Here is a 19783-nt window from a genome sequence, read left to right as displayed (position 1 = left end):
GAATACCCCCATCATATAATAAACTGTAGGGTGAAGTATTTTCTTCCACACTGCAACGAGCACAGTTCTTTCGCTAGAAGGTTGGTGACATAATAAGGGAGAATCTGTGTGATCTAAAATACACAAATCCTGGCTTCTAATTCCTTTACCAATATGATCTTATTTACAAAGTGGATGAACAAAATTTTTTGACTCACAATCAGCTGTCATTTGCGCATCTATGAAAAAAGAGGGCAGATCCATTTACACTTCTAAGAACAAGCAATCTTGAATCTAAATATGTTCCACAAACGATTTTTGACAGATCAAACATTTCAGGAGGTATTTGAGTGCGTACTTCTTGAAGTGCTTTCTGTGCAAGTTCCATGTTTCCAATCAGTGGTTCATTCAGACTCATCATCACATCGATTTCATTTGACACAAGTTTAGCTACAGAAAGGCTTGAAGGGAATTTGTTTATTGGGATCACTTTCCTCCACTTTTTACTAGATAACCTTTTCAGGATGGAAGCTTGAGCATCCGGTGTAGCTGAGGGAAACTTTGAGGTTATAGTTTCCTCCTTAAGATATAACCGTCTACCAGCTCTCAATCTGAAAAAGGAATCAACTTGCAATTTCCCCCCTACACCAGACTTGTCATGAGCCCAGTCACGACCAGCCATAACAGTGAAGCTAATATGTGAGGCAGCTGAAAATGTTGTGTTAGGTTTTGATACTTTAGATATCGTTAGGTATGCTTCCCCAATGAGTACTCTAACAGAAGGCTGTCGAAGGGTCAACCCTATATGTCTTCCAGTACAGTATAACAGGCGCCACTTTCCAGGAAGCAATCCTAGCCAATGCTGCACATCAATAGATACTCGTTCAGTTGCAAGCATAAGCACATTGCTCAAGACATAATAGGTATCATTTTCCAGGAAACAATTCTTTCCAATTGGACAAACGCAAGGATACATCCCTAACTAACAATAAAGGCAGTGCATAGAGTTCAAAATCAGATCAAATGGAACAAATTAATACAATAAACAAAGCTTGCAAAAAGGGCAGCAGATGCAGAAGTTCTTCACTAACCGAAGAACATAAAAAAACTCGTAATAAAAGAAAAGAATTTCACCTTTGGCTTTGGATAAGGATTTAGCATCTCCATTAATTCAACAAAATGAGCAAGCCTACTTCGCTGGAAAAAAGAAGAAGAAAACCAGAAGAAAGAATAGATGAACAAGCCCTTTAGTTTCTGATCCTACTAACAGATATGCCAAGATGAAGATTAATGACCAGAGAAATATAGTAGTGACATAGAATAATGATTTCATAATGCTTGAAAACAATTTGAGGGACACATTTTAGAAAATCTGTCAAGTTTTTGGTTTTCCTAGATGGAAATTAGGGCCCAATTGAGTAGAAAATCAAAGCAGGTGTTTGCATATGAACTTAAAATAATGATTTGAAATCATTGACTCGTGGAGGTTGATTTGAAGTTGAAATTGTGCTTGGACATGCAATCTGAATTCCAAAACTTGTACTTTTTCTCATAAACATGAAAACCCCACAATTTGTGAAAACTATCGAAACTTCCCCAAATTACCGTCAAAGAGTTCTATTGCAAATGATGGTGCTGTCAAAGATAACTCTCGCCGGCACAACTTGGCTGGATTGAGCAGGGGTGGCTGTTTGGAGGAGGAGCTAGTTTTTGGGTAAAGTAGGCTTGGTAATTACTTTTGCAATAAATATGGGTCTTTTTTGCAAAATTTAAAACTATAGGCCAAGTTGGATCACAAATTTGGAATTGAAATACTACCAAAATTTCAAGTTGAAGTTGAAGTTTTGTTCAAAATGTCATAAACAAACACAAATTTCAAATCAAAACTTCAAATTTGAAGTCAAAATTGCATGTCCAAACCCCTCCAAACAATGACAATAAATTGAGATAAAAAGATTATAAACTCCCGCCTGAAGGAGTAAAAAGCATAAGCAGCATAGATAAGTATAAACTCAGCTAATATGAGGACCGAAAAAGAACTCCAGATGAACTACTCTCCTGAAAAGGAAAAGTTTAATGTTTGAAAATAAATGGGGAAGCAGGTTATTTGAACCACCATAAATTTCCAGAACAGTAAACAATAGAAGTGAAGCACATTAGAAATTCCAGCTGAAATAAGGAGGTATGTTTTTCAAATAAACAGTTGAGAAACTAGGAGGGGAAATAGAAGTAAGTATACATCAAAAAATCAAATACTCTCTAGTATCAAATCGACTATTTTACCACTGATAAGGAAATACTTTTCATGATCAGCCGACAGTTATTACCTGCTGCTGCCCATAAATGTATTCCTCTGCAATTCGAACAGTGGTTGAGCCAAGACTCCATCTGATTAGATCAATAGATAGGTTCACACGCCATTTTGGTCCACACAAGAAGGGATGCCTCAGAGCATTTAAGCAACTGTGAAATATAATTGTAAAAATCATTAATGTTGATGTAAGTTTACATTATTGTCATTGACTTGACTATCTATGGTGGTGCTTTAGTTAATAACGCCATTTAAGAAATAAATATCAGCACTTGAAATAAATTTACGTACATGCAACCTGTCTTGCTTTTTAACTTATAATGTAAAAATTCTTATTAGCTACTCTATTAGAGGTCACAAACTCTCGTTTTACCAAGAGAACTCATCATTCAACAGAAGATGGTTCCCCTTGATCAGCAGCCCCCAAAATAATTTTTGAAGTTCTGATAAGAAGATACATGTTCCTCCAAAAATCTTTTGAATATTTAAGTAGCTAGGACTCTTGCAGAAATCAGTTAGAAGAGCTCCAAATGCAGTTCACCAATTCTGTCATTTTCAAGAAAATTTGCTCTAGCCTCTAGACCACATATTGTCATCTAATAGAGACTGGTTTTAATTAATCCTGCATAGCTAGTAATAAAATTTAATATCTGATGCATACATATGAAAGTTTCCAGAAGGCATCATCAACTCATAATGACTCAGTCTACCTTATCCTGTCCAAAGGTTTAGGTGCAAGGAGTACCGAAAGCAAATGCCAACCTGCACCCCAATTTCTATCGAGTATCTGCAAGAAGAACAATAATTAGTATATTACCAAAAAATGGAAAGCAAACAGCGAAGAAATAGAAGAGAGATTTGTTTGAATTATTGTAGGCTAGAAATAAGATGATATCAAACTAGATGAAATAGGGAAAAAGTTATTAAAAAGGGAGAATTATCTCAAGAAGTCAATTACACCCACCTTACCTAAGTGAATTACCAAAATAAGGCTACACAATTATAAATATATTACCATGTGTTACAATATCAAAGCTTCATTATAGCAAGATGAACTATGTGATTAAAAAAATTACTCATTTACATCCACCTTCATATATCTGAACCCACCCTATTATAAACTCATTTTTCTAATCTAGTAGGAACAGGACCACGTCATAAGAGTCCTTGGGAAATTGGAAAAGCATAATAAATCTTCTTCAATTATACATTCAAAGAGAAACAAATAGAAGAGTGGTTTTGAGTTAAGCTAATTGGGCTATGACACTCTTACTAATGGATCTTGACTTGAGCAAATCTTGTACGAGTTGAAACTTTTTTATCAACTAACCCACTTATAATCTTCACACCCGACCATTTGACAACATTTGGGAAATGTATTATTTTGCTGACACTCTTGGAAATTGACTAGCACAAAGGAACTTACATAGTTATGTTCATAGAAAAAATAGAGAAAGTTAATAAGTTTAGTCTACAAAAAGAATTCATTAGTCATAATTGATTATAACTAATACTAATTCTCTTGACTTTCAGCAAACAACAATGGAACGGTCAATGATAAACAAGGGATAGGGTACTAACTTGTATACCCAAATTTCCGGCCGAAGAATTTCTTTTTACAGCATGCAGAAGAAACTCACGCAAACAGGAAGGATCATTTCCCTAAAGATGATATGCACAAAGTTATAGCAATGTGAAAGCATGTATATGGAAACATCTAAGAATAGTGCACAAACCTTGGTGAGGAATGCTTTGAACTTGGCAAAGATCGTTGGGTCCATGAGTTCCCTCAAAACCATTTTTGCCATGATGAATCCAACACATCTTTGCAACAGGTAAAAGCAGATAGAAACTCATGAATAACTTGCTTCACGCTAAATAAAAAGCATAACTATCCAAGCATGCACGTCATACCTCATGTCAAATGCAATCATCATTCTCCTCCTATCCATATTGTCATATGATGCGTTATCCGCAGGACCAGCCTCATTAAAGTCAGAAGCATTTCCCAAAATACCTACCTGTATAAGAAGTGATCAGTTAGAACACTCGAGACAAATAGAAATAAAACTCTTCTTCCCAAATAGAAAAAGTTGAAACATTAAACTATGAAAATGCATATTTTAGTCTAAATTTTTAGGTATAGCACAATGTTTCCAAATTGAACCATACTAGCAATAAGTATGAAAACTACCAACTTAGCCATCAGAAAGAGAAACAAAATGTAGGGATCATTGTTCTTTTGGAAAACAGTGACTATCCCGATCTAAGTAAGCACTCTTGCAATACCACAAAAATTAGCATCTGGATGAACTACTAAAGAGTTTGTATACCTGAGCAAGTATTGATCAAGTACACTGAAGTATTGTCAAATGTAGGCATTATGCATGCATTCTATATCTAGTACTAACAATTAAGACATAGCTCTAGTTTCACTGAAGAAAACTTGTCTCATCCATCGGACAACCTAGAACCTACAGAGAGTAAAGCCTTGATTATAATTCAACATTAGCCTTTACAGTATAAGGTCTAATGTGAAAGCATCCCAGTGTTAGTTGCACTACTTTGTCCTTAATGTATTAATACCATCCAATCCCTACTACAATAGGCAATATGAATGACACTCACTTTAATATGTTTATCCACCGCGCTAATGTGCAAATTTTCAAGCCTCAGCTCTGTATGCGCAAGGCCATGGCTGTGCACATAGTTCACCTGAGAGACAGAAAATCAAGGATCAATCAACAAATAGAGATAACTTGTTATCTGGTACCTGTTCAGATAAGAATTGAAGACACACAGCACATACGCCAATCAAGAGATCCCTCATTAAAATTCGGATTAGCCGCAGTTGTCGAGAAATAGCTGGCCCTCCTATAGTGTCATCCCCCACCCTTCTAACAGACTCCTGATCTAGGGAAAGAGTAGCTTCTAGAGTTGGAAGCCAGTCAGATCGTTGAAGCCAGTGTCTCAATGAAGCACTTCCATGATGCTGAGAGAACAAACCAAGGTCCTCAAGGATGTCAGCTATATCAAAGTCTAAAATAGGAACACAGAGATAGTTTAATTACTACTACTGACTATATGCAAAGAAGAAAAGTTTAATTACTACTACTGACTATATGCAAAGAAGAAAACTCATTATGCTATTTAAACAGGTGCATGGTACTTGTATGTAGTTATTTTTCAAGCACCTAAGAGAACAAGCATGAAACTAGAAAGTACTCAAATTAGAACTTTTGAGACTAAGCTAGCATATTTATTTTCACTATGTTATCAAGTCAAAGAATAGTCCCTTAAAAATAAACAATGAGCTTAACGTCGAAATCAGCATACCCCATGGACTAGGGTGAATGAACTGTTCTCATCCATCATGGATGGGCAGATATACCCATGAACTTGCATAGAGTACGAATGATACATGAGCTTACGACGCGCCAGTCTCTTCAACACCTAGAACACATGAACTACCAATAATTAATGGACAAATCACAAGGCATTTCCGGAACTGATAAACAAGTTCAAAAATAACAGCTACGTGCCATATACCTCTATTGCACGATGTCCTCTCCGCTTTGCTCGACCACTAATAAGTTGTCTAAGTACAACTCTGGTCTTATACAATGGACTGCATTTATTGTTGAAACCAGGAAATGATGAGTTTTACTATAATTCTGCCTTCTACTCAAAATTGTACCACAAGGAAACACTTACCTATGAGGATCATTCACCATTGCTTCAAATACTATTTCATCTCCCTGCCACAAACAAAGCACAAAATGCAACCCGATAACAAGCATTAACTAGCTACGACATTATACTTCACCATGAAAACCTTTCACTGTTCTAATAGAATAATCAGGAAATTTCTTTACCCTGCCACCAAGGCCAATGCTGACGCGATTCCTTATCTTAAAATCAGACATTTTGAACTTCGTCACATGGCTGAACTCATCCTCAAGGGAATCACTGCTACTTAAGGTTGCTGCATCCTCCTCCGATTCCAACGGAGACATAGTATTTGACATTGAACAATTCACTTCAATCCTTTTCCTCCTAATCGGAAAGTTCCTTCTCCCAATTATAGGCCATAGTTTTAGACTAGTCGACGAATTAACAAAACTGAGGCACCTTCCTTCAACATATTCCATTTTTGGAGTTAAATATACTCCTATAGCCGCCATTTTACGTCGAATTCTATACGATCAAACAGATACACAAACAATTCTCATCACAAACTGCAAAATGTAACAAATAAATAGAAAATTAGGTAAAAACAAAGAAAAATAGAACCTAACCAAATTAGATTGAGTTGATGCAACAGTGTTGGATCGTATTCATGGAGTCAACTAGAATCAGATCAAAATTAAAAAAATTACCAAACCTAGCAAGCAAAATAGAAAAAAAAAACACAAAAAGTGAGTTATGACTTACCAGTTATAGAGAGAGAGAAGGAGGAGAAAAGCTTAGAGAAGTGAATAGAGGAGAGGGGATATATTATTTACATAAATAGTGAGAGAGAATTGCAGAGAAGAAAACGAAGCTTGTGAGAGTGGCGTGCAAGACTAAGTTTGAGGCGTTTCGACACGAGTCTACCGTGTGTCTACGTCCGCCTATCCAAATATCTAGCATAAGTCAAAATGCTCAAAATACTACTATACTGGTGATAGACTAACAGTAATAAGTCCTTTTTTGTTTGTTTGGATTGAAGGAGGAGACAGCCATGAACTCATCAAGCCATTCGTATCGTAGAGATCGTTAACAAAATAAGTTACCAATATTTGTGGAACTATGAATTATTTTGTAATCAAGATGGAAAAGCAATAACAATAACATACCCACATTGGATTTCACAACTGAAATTTGAAGAAGGGTAAAATAAAGGACTACTACTTCTATTTAAATGCAGCAAATTCAAGTATATAGAAGAAAACAATATAAAGATTAACTAATAAAAAAATAATTTAAAGCCTATAAAAAAAATAAAATAGTGTGATAATTAAAACATGATACAAACAATCATAAATATCAAAAGAATAAACTATCAAAATGGAAAAGCAAAGGAGACAAAACACTTGTTATTCCTTACTTGAGCATGTTATCTATTTCATCGCTTAGAGTAGTTTATGGAAATTAAATAAATTAGATTGAGGACTTAACCTAATAAATAGGAGGGTGCAAGAGAGAGAAAATATGACAGTTTTTCTAGGGAATATTTACTCTTGATTATTGAGTCTTTTAATGCCCCAATCAAAGTGAATGTGTTTATCTGTCACTGTGGATGGACTGAACTAGGCTTAGAAGAACAAGGAGGACGAATTTGTTCATTTGAAGATAGATGAGGGACTAAATATTGCAATTTATCTAGTCAATCATCACATTAATTTCAGAATCAAAATAAATAAATGTCTAATTATAACTAGGAAAAAAATATTAACACATCTGTTTTAGCCCTATCTCGTGTTACATACAAAAAATAATTCTCATTTTCATCACAGAAAATCAGTTCATCCAATCTAGAGAAATGGGTGGACTAGCGGACAGGCAGTCAAATTGCAGAAGCAAACCCTTTTCACATCGAATTTGTAGCTTTCAGATATGGATGTAGCACAACTCACGACAAATCATACATCAGGGATGAAGTTTTGCTATTCCTCTTGCACCCCTATCCCATCCATGTTGCCAGATCAACTTGTCTGCAACTCGATTATTTTACCAAAAAAAAAAATAAAAAAATAGTATATGTCATCACCCAGTACTACAGGTACGAAATAACTTTGCTTGTGATTTTTTTATTTTTATCTTTGCTTGAATTCCTATGCTTTTCATTCAACTTTATTGACCGTGACATTCTTGCAACTTTTCTCTAAGTGACATTCTCGGTATGGTAACTTGCAACTTTTCTCGTCTCTTTTTATTCTCTTCGTTTTTTGTTTGTGGGGGTGGGGAGGAGGAGGATTGAAGATAGTAGAGTGGAGAGAAAATAAATGAGGAATTGCTTGAATCTATTCTCTTTGCTTTTTCATTTTTGTTACTCTCCCACAAAATAGAGAGAGAAGGGGTTTACATTTGTGTTAACGGCAGGAGGAGTAAGAAAAAAAAATATCTGCCTTGTCTGAATCTATACATAATAACTCAGACACAACTTTGGCCAATATTATTGACCCCAAATCATCTATGGAAAGAAGCACCCTAGAAGAAATGTAACTCTAAAACTGTAGAATCACTAATTAAGCAAGCTGTGAGGTCAGGTAGCAGTAGCAGAGCGCGTAATGGTTAGATCTCCTTGTGGAGGCAAAAAAAATTCTGGAAATGTGAAACCTAATTCATGAACTTTCTGCAGTTTGGAGCTTTACACAGGCAAGGAACCTTGAAATCCTCACATTCGTCTGGATCAAACAGGTAGTCATACCTGTCAATATTGCAGCCAAATAAAATATATCAGGGGCGGACTTACTAATATGTAGGCATTAATTTGTGTGAGCATGTGAGTGCTGCGTGCATGTATGAGAGAGAGAGGGGAAGAGAGAGAAATACGTTAATTCATCACCAGCAGCCACATTTGCCTTTGCGATAAGTACAATCCGACTCTCATCAGCTCCTACACTCATGATCCGTGCATAGCAGTTTGGCATGCACTGTGAAAATAACAAAGCAAAACCGCAAAAAGAGGAATCGTTGGTTAAGGTAACTTGCTAAATTTGCTGATCACAGATAAATTATAGAACAAGGATATGCTTGAAAGGGGCACATAATTTCTAGCATTGCCAGATCTAAGTAGTCTTTGCTATGATAGGACGTACATAAATATTTGCTGTATATTGAAACATATTTATCAAATTAGGAGTATATTTAAGATCCAGTCAGACAAATCTTCACTGATATCAAATTAGGGTATGATCAATACTCAAATATTTTTCCCTGTTGAAACCATCAATGACATTAATATCATTAAAGTAGTAACCACATAACGGGATTGAAAATGTTCTCCTTCAGTTTTAGAAGATGACTTGCACCAGTGTATTTTATTTACTTTTACCTAATTTAGTTCACTAGCCTTTGTTTTTTCATTTACAGGTTTTGATAACGAGTAACACAAAAGTCGATAACACACGAAAAGAACAAGGAATACAAGATCACTTTCTCAAGAAAAAAGAAGAGGAATTAAGAAGATCTACAGAGCACGATAGAAGGGAAAAGCACCATCAAATATATAATTCTAGTTTGATTCCACAGATGAAGAGAACCGTCGGGTACAATGAAAGATAAGTGATACTTACTGAATGGTTAATTAAACGTGCAATGTTTCCCTTATCAGTGGCATCCACCACAACTTCTTCACTAATCTTAAATAGCTGCAACAAGATAATTCATCAACATTAATTGGTGCTTGTGATAACAGACATGTTGGAGGGAGAGCACAAAGAAAAAAGTGTAAAGAACCTACATAACAATCTTTTCCCTCAACACGATACCGTGCCTCCCTCAAATCTGCAACACTGCGTCTGACCTGCTCACCACGATACTCAAGAACCTGAAACAAGTAAATGTATGCTCCACTAAGTGACTTCTAGAATTGATGTGAAGTAAAAATTGAAATACGAGCAGTTCGGTTAGTAACTGATTCTCGACACAACAAGATGATCATGTAGCATACTCAGGCAAGGAGTAACTACAACTCATTGGAAACGTTCACAGGTTATGACACAAAATCAATAACTATCGAGAAAAACTTCTCAGTATGAAAAGATATAGAACTCCCTTTTCATGCGATTACTCAGACTGCCATTTAAATCTTTTCCTAATATCATCAAAGTATTGACTAGGGGTGACCAGTAACAACTGCAAAAGATTTATATACCATCTCTCCTTCTGGGATATTTCTACGAGCAAAGAGACCCCATCTATGTATCCCAGATCTACCAAAGCAAACCCGATCATTTTCTGTTCTCTGCAATTGCAAAAATAAGATGTAGACGTTGAGAAATTTAACTGAAAAACTGTTAACTTGATGAACAGAGGTGTTAAAAAGAATGCCTGTAATTCACGAAGCCGCTCCCGAAAAGTAGAAAATGTTTTGGATCCCCTGACTTCCTGTTAAAAGGGGAAGAAAGGAATAACATTTAAAATCACCATAGAAGCTTAGAGAAGTGACAGGAGATCATCACTTTACATAGGAAGTCAGGAAGGATATAAGGAAGGAGGGAGGGCCGGCGGAAGAAATTTACTTTAATAATGCTCAAACTCCGCATTGAACTTGAAGAATGGTGACAGGGTCCCCTCACGTGGTGGGCGATAGCAGTTTCTCCTGTTCCCTGACAAGCGAAGAATAAGGAGCTCCTTTAGGATGATTAAACAAACCAGCAAATTAAAAATTTGCAATCACGAGGCAGATGTGAGAATGTCAACTAAAAAACTTAAAACCACATACATAAGATACGAAGAAGCAAGACTTTATCATTACCAGGGAGCATAACTAGAAAATTTAAGGTATCTAAAAAGCATGATATAAAACAACTATTGTTATTGGACTTATAAATAGAACAAACAATGGGAGCATATTAAGCGTCAACAAAACAAGCAAATTGTATGTAGATATTCACAATGAAGTTGGTTCTTATATATCTAATGTCTAATGCAAACGGAGGCTAATAATGAATTCACTCATAAAGAGTTTTAACACTTCAAAAGCCAAAAGGCAACATGTTTTCAGTTGCCTAGTGTCATAAAGACTCAAGTAGCTAAATAAAACATACATCTTCCATTTCCTTCACATTTAAATTAATAAAACTTGGAAGCACCAATCATAATGCTTCATATCAGTGATATGGTGTAGTACCTTATCACGCAATCGATTATAAACACGACATCTTGCTGCAGAGAATGGCTCAATCTCTTCTAGCTCTGCTGCTGGAGCTTCCTGAAGTTTCAGTCTGCTTGTTGAAATTAGACGTGAACCTGTGCGCTTATTGTTTTGAAGAAGGCTTCTTGCAGAGAATACCCCTTTGGGAGTCTGAATGATGAGAACAGTATCTGGATTAGGAGCCCTGTAAAACCACGAAGTCATCAGACTTGAAAGCCCCCATTAAATGTCACAGCTTGAATAATCAAGTATCCATTATTTTGACTGAAGCAGTTATCATAAATGACTCTCTCTCTTCTCTCAGTCTCCTTTTCTAATCTTTGATCCAGAGAAAATGGAGCAGTACCTGTGGTAGGCACAATATGAAACCATTCTTGTAACCTGTTTCCCATTTTTCTCTGAGCAGTGTAGCTGCAGGTTGAAAAGTATTAACATCCAGGAGCAAAATGACCAAGTAAAAGGATAGGGGAAAATATAGCTAAAAGTGTAGAATGCATCGACTAAACAACACAAATTAACTAGTCATCATGTCGAGATTTATATAGAAGGTGTAACAGTACCCAAAACATGCTGCCAGTCGAAGCATTACAGTAACTGATTGAAAATAGATAATCAAACCTCCTAAAGAAAGGACGTCCCAATGAGAGAAAAGGAAAAATATCTGCATATAGACATGCTTGTGACCCAAATGATGACTAAACAGTTACCATAACACGTGTTATAAATATTTTATACATGAGTTGGACAAAACTGTTTCCTTTCAGTGGCATTAAAAGGAATGATAGGCTTTGAAAAGTTGCATACTCTGGAAAGTACCTTTTAAATTTACCACCTAAATCAATGATAATAACAGATTAACTAGATAAGTAATCTCACCTCCATGCGATACCCAGCCCTCGATGCGCACATGGCATGGTAATAAGTCGAGCACTTGCAACATTGTGTGCAAGAACCATGAATTTGTTTGCAGATCACACATATCTGAAATTTACAAAATCAATGCTCACTTCAGATTCAATAGCAGCGTTCTTGCTAGTACATGATGTTTTCCCATTTTGATTCGAGACTCAGATATGTAGCGCACCTATATTAACTGGAGCAATAACACCAATCTGATAACATATTACATTATAGATGATCACATGACAAAGTAAAAGTCTTATAATTGCACATGTGTAATATATATCAACCGAATGATTTGGTGAGGAGCTCTTTCCACTCTTACGAGGGGGTCCGGTGCATTAGTCTTGGTAAGATCGCACCCAGAGGAGCTCTTTCCACTCTAATAAAATATTATTACATCTAAAAGTAATGATCCCTTTAACAGGCAGGCTGAGTTATTCAAATTGTCAAGCACCCACCATACGTTTTCGTTTTCGTAATGTCCATTGTAATGTCCGGATTAATAAAACAGCAACAGAATTATTTAAAATGGGATATTATTTCCTTTAAATTTGTGGAAGAATCCTGGCACCTGTGTCAGATTTAGCATGATTGATACACAAATATTGCTACAGAAAAGTTTCATTATAATCTATTACAAAAAAAAAAAAAAATGAACACAAAAGAAAGATGTAGGGTTATGAACTCATTTTACGTTTCACTTAAACCAATTAGATTTGAATTTTAGGTGAGGAAAAATTGAGATATCTTCAAAATTTCTTGCTTCCATCAGCTATCCGGGATAAAAATCTCCTAATCAAATGATAGGAAATGTGATATGTTACATATTATGTCTTTTTTAAAGAAGGTAAACGGCTATGTTACATGCTATTGTGCCATAACACAATATTTACTGCATGACTCAAAGCCATTTTCCTTCTGGGATAACAGTGAAGTGAGGTCACCGAATTTACACCACAAAGTATAACATTTCCAAAAACAAAAAACTTACCTTCACAAAAGAATTTGAAGGGATTCTCAAAATTCCAACTGCAGGCTCCATTTTCTCATCACTAGCAAAACAAACTTCAGGTTGGAACCACGCACAAGTAATATGAACCCACAATTGCTGTATATCTGTGGGCTTCAAAGCACCTCCTAAATTAATCAACAATCTTAGGTTAGAAATAGCAGGTGAAAGGAAATGGGTTTGACAACAGTTTGGTCGAAATCCAACCACACTATAATTAATGAAAAAAAATAGTAATTTGTGGCATGCCTTTCACAGGACAAAGACAACACTCCCGTTCAATCTCAGGAGTCTCGCAAGATCTGCAGACCCATGAAGTGAAATCACGAACATTTCTTGCTCCATAGCATTCTTGATGAACAGCAATCTGACACCTGATGGAAAATAGAATTTCAGTACCATTGTTTTCTTTAAGAAAAAAATTGGACTATCATCTTAAGACTAAACAACATTTGCAAAGAAATCTACAAGGAATTATGAAATTACTTGAGAAACCCACCAAAAATATATAATGAAACCTCTTCATCAAAAAAATGTATATATAATGAAACCTAGACAATCACATATCCTATTTCAAATCAAAATCTTTCCAATGAATACTATCAGGAAATTGTTTTTTAGATCAAATAACCACAAATAGTGTCTCCAGAAATTGAATACATATGGAAAATTTCCACAAATCTCCCATCAGAAAGATTTTGCTTTTGAAGTTTGGTCATACCTAATGCATATAATAATTTTATTGTAGTCCCAATCTTCAACCCATCGACATACTGCACACCTTTCTGTGGTCCACTTTGCATAAACAGGTTCATAATTTTCTGTATCATATCAAAAAAGAAAAAAAAAATTGCCAACTGATCAGTGTCTTAGTTATAAAGCAGAACATGTAGTTAAGTCCTATGGAACTAGTCAAGTGTATTATTACAAAGTACAGATGCAGAGGTCAGATACGTCAAACTTAAATATTAGGATTCAGATCCAGATAGATATACAAATATGGATATGGGGGATTCGATTATTTAAGCATCTATAAATTATTATTTTGAGAAAAAGTGGTTACTAGGTAGTGACTAATTAATTAGGTCAATTCATGGCATTATTACTTAATTGGAACAAATAGAGGTTGCCCAGAGCTATGCAACACAAAGAGGCAGAGGGTTGGTTACAAGTGACAGCCAACATGCAATAATACACATGGATGATGGTTTCAAATTTTTGAAGTAACATTTATATTTTCTGATGCCTAGTTCAAGCTCACACACAAACTAAATTGATTTAATGAGCATGAACATTTATATGAAAATCTATTGTTTTATGTTATTATCATATCAAAAGTTTGTACAGTTATAGAATCCTCTTCTTGATATAGATGTTAGATCTACCTCTCCCCTACTTTTGTAAATCCAAATTCATCTTTGAAATGAAAGTTCTTCTCCAAAGATATGATTAAGACAATAAAAAGGGCGGGAGGAAAAAAGAAAGAGAATTTGCTGAGATATTATTGAGGACAACATTAGTGGTCGAATAGTGAAAGATGATTAAAACATAATATATTGACAAGGTATCCTGGTCTGAACACATATCTTCTGTTATGATGACACAATGCACATTTTAGTGTCTATGATGTAGATGTGGAATGTCTCTGACAAAACAAGTAAATCCAAGTGAAGCATATACCTTGGAGAAAGCTAAGCAGCTTTTGTCTCCGTACTTTTAAAGAAGGACGTTTAACTGATTTGGTAGAAACAACATTCTGAGCATGATATTCCGCCATTTGTAGCATCTGTGGAGAAAAACAAGATGTTACCTGTCTTACTTCACTGCTAATGGAAAATCAAAAGACCATATTACGGCTACAGCATAATAATAACACTGAGCTAAAGAAAGTAAAAAGTAGTGTGTGGTTCACCTAAATATAATTTCAGTATGGCATGCAATTAATTAGAATAGACTAACGGAGGGAAGAAAAGTGATATAACTGAACTGTGACTCCACATAAAACAATCTGAGAATGATCCCATGCCATGTAAATAATGAGAGCATTGTTCCCTTTGTCATACCTCCCCCCACCCCGCTCCCCCTCCCCCTTCCCAGTATATATATAAATTTTACATAAGGGCATACATGTATCTTAAGTTTGCTTGGTTGTTCTCATTTCAAAGGAATATCCTACTGTTGATATCAGACTGTCTAAGTGATGTCATCCCAACAAAAGAAAAATAGGAAAGGAGAAAAAGGAGGGGTACAAAAGGATCAAGTTTTTATTTGATTGTTCGGATCATGCTTTTTCTTTCTTGCTAGCATCTAAAACTGCATTACACTTAATTAGTTTCTTTTTCCCTTGAAAATTATTTATTCAGCTACTTCGATGTGGATAAGCTTCACAACAGACGCATGCATAAAGTATCTTAAGAAGCAAAAAAGTAAGCAGTATATATTTGGTTTGACTAGTTACAGTATCATGTACTACCCTTTTCTGAACTGAATTTATAACATAAATCGTTTAAGACATCATCTTATATCTTTTCCTGCCACTAATATTGAAGAAAATCTAACTTTCTCGCCGTACACTGTCAAATCATGTCATGTGCCCACATTGACATTCGACATATTTATTTCTAGAAAATAAATGCAGCCACCACACACTGATACAACGTCGCACACAAAAGGAAGTCCATTTCAAAACATAAGCAGCATCAGTAATTGAAGAATACAAACCCATTGTTCTAGAGGTAGCAAAGAACCCTTCACCCTGACACTGGTCTTCCAGTTTTTTATTTTAGAACCTGTGTGCCGCTCCCATTCGCTAAGTGCCTGTTTTTGTGCTCCACAATATCCACACTTACAAACAACTCTGGAAAAAAAGAGGAGATTATTATTACAAATTATATGGCCTGAGTCAACGATAGGCCAATCCTTGATCTCTTAATGCTCAAAATTGCCTTGAAGAGAACATAAGTCCACTCAGAAAAAACACATGTAAATAACTTGATAAATTAACTTTCCTAACAGTGACTTCCATTCATGTTTGCTGTTTTGCTTTCCACAAAGTTTAGGTAGAAATTATTTTAATAAGACAAATGTTAATAGAATTAATCAGTTATTTTTCCAAAATTAACATCTAAGCATCCGAACCTACACTTGATCATAAAATCTGAGGTTTCTAAAGGAAACACTAACAAAAATAGAGTAAAATTCAGAAGTATGAGAACTATTACTGGAAAAAATCAGGTAGTAAAACTCTTTAACAGTCAGACAATTTAAAGGAAGTTATGCACAGGATCAGACAGAGCCAGTCGCTGACAAGTGAAAAAAAACAGTACAAACAACAAATGCTCATGTACACTTACAGGTGAAGCCTTGGGAAATAAATGCCTTCCACTCCTGAGCAGATAACAGAAACCTTGTCTGGTAATGCTACTGTCTGAGAATCATTTTTGTTGTTTCTGAACCAGGAAACAGTAACTCGTTAGTTCAAACCAAAAGCTGTCAACTTAAGCATAATTAATTAACACTTACTTAGCCTTAGAATTCATGTTATCTGAGTCTGACAATTCAAAGTTAAATCTTGCTCTGCATTCTGGACAATAGTAATCAGAGGTACTCAGCTCCTGGAAATATACGAAACAACAGATTATGTTAAGCAAAGAAGTAAATAAAACATGGATATTGCAAAGGGAGAAAAATTTAAAGCAAGACTGAGATACCTTTAAATTTCTGCTTGAAATTTTGTCACACTCAGCATGCACCCACACTTTGCAACCATCACAACGTACCTAAACCAGAAAAGAAATTATCGTTGCTTCAACAAAGAAATATCACCATAATAAATTTCATGGAAAAAAGTAGAAAGTGGTTACAAACGACCAGCAAGAGATAGCAAATTTCTCACCCAAGTTCCACTATCTGAGGGATTCCGAATCTTCTTGCATACACCACAATAATGTTTTATCTTCTTTAGCTGGAATATAAGTCACAAATTATTAATATTGACATCAACATCTAGATCTTCCATGAAACTTAATTCAAAGAAAGCTAGAAAGATAATTTGAAAGCTGTAACAGACCCTCGCACAAGCAGTACACAGACGGCGGCTCCTAAGAGTTGAGTCGTTCAATTTCCTGGGTGGCTTAGACGAAAGACTTGATCCACAAGCATCACAAGAGTCAAGTTCTTTCTTCTTCAACAGTTCCTGCACAGAGATTTCACACATGATAAACTTACTGGGGATAGTCTGAGACAATTGTTTTTTCTCTTGGTTTTAGGGTCTGTGAGTAAGGGGAAGTACTGCAATGAAATTTTAGCAGAATCTTTCCACCCAGAGCAGTATAGAAATGCTAAACTAAACAAAGCTTACTAGAGGTCCCTTGATGGTAGTATGTTAGAAAAAGAAGGGAAGAAACCTCCGTCACCTTGAAACGTGCCTGGCTTGGAGAGTTACACTCTTGGTCCTGATTTGAATCACAGGCCTCAAATACTCCTCGGGGAAGAGACCGGAGATAATCTAGATTACCAGCTGCTGCATTTATTTCAACCATCAACATCTCAACAACGCCATTTTCAGCAAGAAACGCCTCTTCTATGGCAGAGCGAAGATCACCAGGTGTGCTGTCGTTCAAGTCAGTCTGCCCCTGAAACCTAAACGAAGCAAAGTTTCACCACACCCTGACAGTACTAAAAAATTTATATCAACATTAAAATATATATAAATGTCACAAACCTGTCTACATGTTCCAGAAATGGAAATAGCATCCCACGTCTAATCCATGCATAATCCTGCTCATGAAAATGGGTCATCTTAGTAGATACATAACACTTCATACTTCTATCACTTGGATACTTTTGCATAATCTGCATAATGCACAAAAGATAAAGTCTTACCCTTTGCGTGCCATTTCCAGAGTAGCCAAAGAACATGACACATACTGTTCCAGCAACACGATAATTTAGAACTTGTTGAGGTGCTTGTGTTTCTGAATCAAGTATAATTGCCGGCCAAGCAGGACAATGTCTTCCAGATATTGCCCAAACTATGTCACCTGAATTAAAACCATCATGACCAAAGCTATAAGCTCTCCTCCCTCCCTCCCGCTTCACCATTCCACCAATGCCGCTCAAATCTATAGCTTCATCAAATTCCTCATCAAGGGTGTCTGCATCTCCCAATCGCTCATGTAATGATGTTAGTGTGCTACGGGAAGTAGAATACTTCCTCCTATCTAAACGCTTTGACCCATTATACCCAATTTCTACTGTTCCATCGGGCGAAAACACACGACATTGGTAGTTTACCCTGTCGTCCACACGCTTCTTAGTTCCAATTTCACGTTTGGCGTTTTTCAAGCTAACCTTTTCTCTATACGGATTAAATTCAGGGTCCAAAGTTGATTCTTTAACAGTAGTTTTACTCTTCTCTTTCTTCCAATTATCGAGAACCGAGTCATTAAATCTAGATGGAAGTACCTGAACACGCCCCCTTGAAGTCATCACTAGTGGCGGCCGTGAAGCCTCGTTCACTGGATTGCTCCTCTGTTTCGGCACAGAATTAGACTCAGCCTCACCAGCACAGCGTGAAACCTCCGTGCACCACGACGCTGCTGCGGCTGCGGCAGCTTCACCGTTATCTCCGGCGGCTATAATTGTCTGTATACCGTATCCATTAAACGGAATTATACCAGCGGCAACCTCACCAAGCAGATGCAAAGGGTAATACCCACTACTACTCTTCCTCTTCTTCCGATTAATCCCAGAAAAGTCGTCGTCATCCGCTCCCGAATCACTCACACGACACCGTTTCAACCTCGGCATTACCGTTTTCAAGCTCTTCTTTATAATCATCTCCAGTAACCACTTCCCCTAAAGTCCCAATTCAGCAATGAATCCTCAAATTCCGAAACCCTAATTTTGACTGAAGAAACCCAGCAAAAATTATTCACACCCAAGTGAGAAAATAGAAACAATAATCAGCCCAAGTAACAGAGAAAGAGAAAAATCAAAGCAAGACCCAATTACAACACCAAGAAAGAGAAAGCGAAAACAATACAGAGAAGAAGAAGAAGATAATTATATACTGAAATCGAGAAGAAGATCTGATTAGCTAAAAGAATAGGGATCTCTGTTCCACCAAGTTTTTCCCAAAACTGTCGATGAGAGAGAGAGAGATTGAAGGAAACGATTTTATATTAATAAAATAAATAAAATGTAAAATGTGTGTGGAAAATGTCGAATTTGACACTAATTTAGGAACATTTTTGTTATAATGGAAATATAGATATAGATTGTATGTATGTATAGATAGACTGTAAGTAAGAGAGGAAAGGGGATAAGGATGCTGGGTAATAGGGGGTGCGGGGAGTAAAGCAAAGCAATATAGTTCGAGACATGGCTAAATTGACGTTTGCTTGTTTGTTTGTTTTTTGATTATTTTGGGTGTTGCAGAGGTGGTTGTTTTTGTTTTGTCACAAGAGTGTTCTCCAAGGAACTTGGAAGAAAAAAGTGAAATGGATAATTCATGTTTTTATACTTTTTAAATTGAAATAGGTTAGAGAATTTGAAATTTGGAATTCATGAATATGATTGTTAGGAGAAGAAACAAAAAAAGCTGCTTCAATTTGATGATTTTCACTAGATTTGTTCGGTCTCCAACTAGAGAATGGAAGCAAGAAATTTTTTGGAGGTGAATTTCGATTGAAGAAGTTCAATTAAATTCTTGGAA

The 19783-nt window shown here is 36.1% G+C and overlaps 2 protein-coding genes across 3 annotated transcripts; both read right to left on the bottom strand.

Moving 5' to 3' along the window:
- Positions 1–109: 109 nt before the first annotated feature.
- Positions 110–7090, bottom strand: LOC129894383 (probable plastid-lipid-associated protein 14, chloroplastic). Of its 2 annotated transcripts, none has more exons than XM_055970052.1 (14): positions 6725–7090; positions 6166–6528; positions 6005–6048; positions 5840–5918; positions 5627–5743; positions 5100–5282; positions 4919–5005; positions 4205–4311; positions 4027–4114; positions 3872–3952; positions 3001–3077; positions 2307–2442; positions 1114–1176; positions 110–841 (listed from the first exon to the last, which is right to left on the bottom strand). In XM_055970052.1, the coding sequence occupies exons 2-14, from the start codon at positions 6472–6474 to the stop codon at positions 200–202; spliced, it is 2013 nt and encodes a 670-aa protein (XP_055826027.1). In that variant the 5' UTR covers positions 6475–6528; positions 6725–7090; the 3' UTR covers positions 110–199. The 2 variants fall into 2 exon arrangements, with proteins under 2 accessions (XP_055826027.1, XP_055826028.1); XM_055970053.1 differs by lacking the exon at positions 6725–7090 and adding an exon at positions 6589–6670 and having other exon boundaries at positions 6166–6487.
- Positions 7091–8278: 1188 nt separating this feature from the next.
- On the bottom strand, positions 8279–19489 carry LOC129893881 (histone-lysine N-methyltransferase ATX4-like). Its single transcript, XM_055969304.1, has 23 exons — positions 17950–19489; positions 17789–17844; positions 17481–17706; positions 17135–17260; positions 16961–17029; positions 16776–16844; positions 16588–16679; positions 16419–16514; positions 15787–15922; positions 14746–14851; positions 13787–13886; positions 13315–13439; positions 13048–13193; positions 12030–12134; positions 11500–11564; positions 11130–11337; positions 10519–10605; positions 10328–10384; positions 10152–10241; positions 9738–9824; positions 9571–9645; positions 8828–8928; positions 8279–8702 (listed from the first exon to the last, which is right to left on the bottom strand). The coding sequence occupies exons 1-23, from the start codon at positions 18904–18906 to the stop codon at positions 8612–8614; spliced, it is 3270 nt and encodes a 1089-aa protein (XP_055825279.1). The 5' UTR covers positions 18907–19489; the 3' UTR covers positions 8279–8611.
- Between the last annotated feature and the right edge of the window lie 294 nt (positions 19490–19783).

The sequence above is a fragment of the Solanum dulcamara genome, chromosome 7 (genome assembly GCF_947179165.1).
Source record: "Solanum dulcamara chromosome 7, daSolDulc1.2, whole genome shotgun sequence".
Taxonomy (NCBI): domain Eukaryota; kingdom Viridiplantae; phylum Streptophyta; class Magnoliopsida; order Solanales; family Solanaceae; genus Solanum; species Solanum dulcamara.
This window is presented reverse-complemented; position numbering and strand designations above follow the sequence as displayed.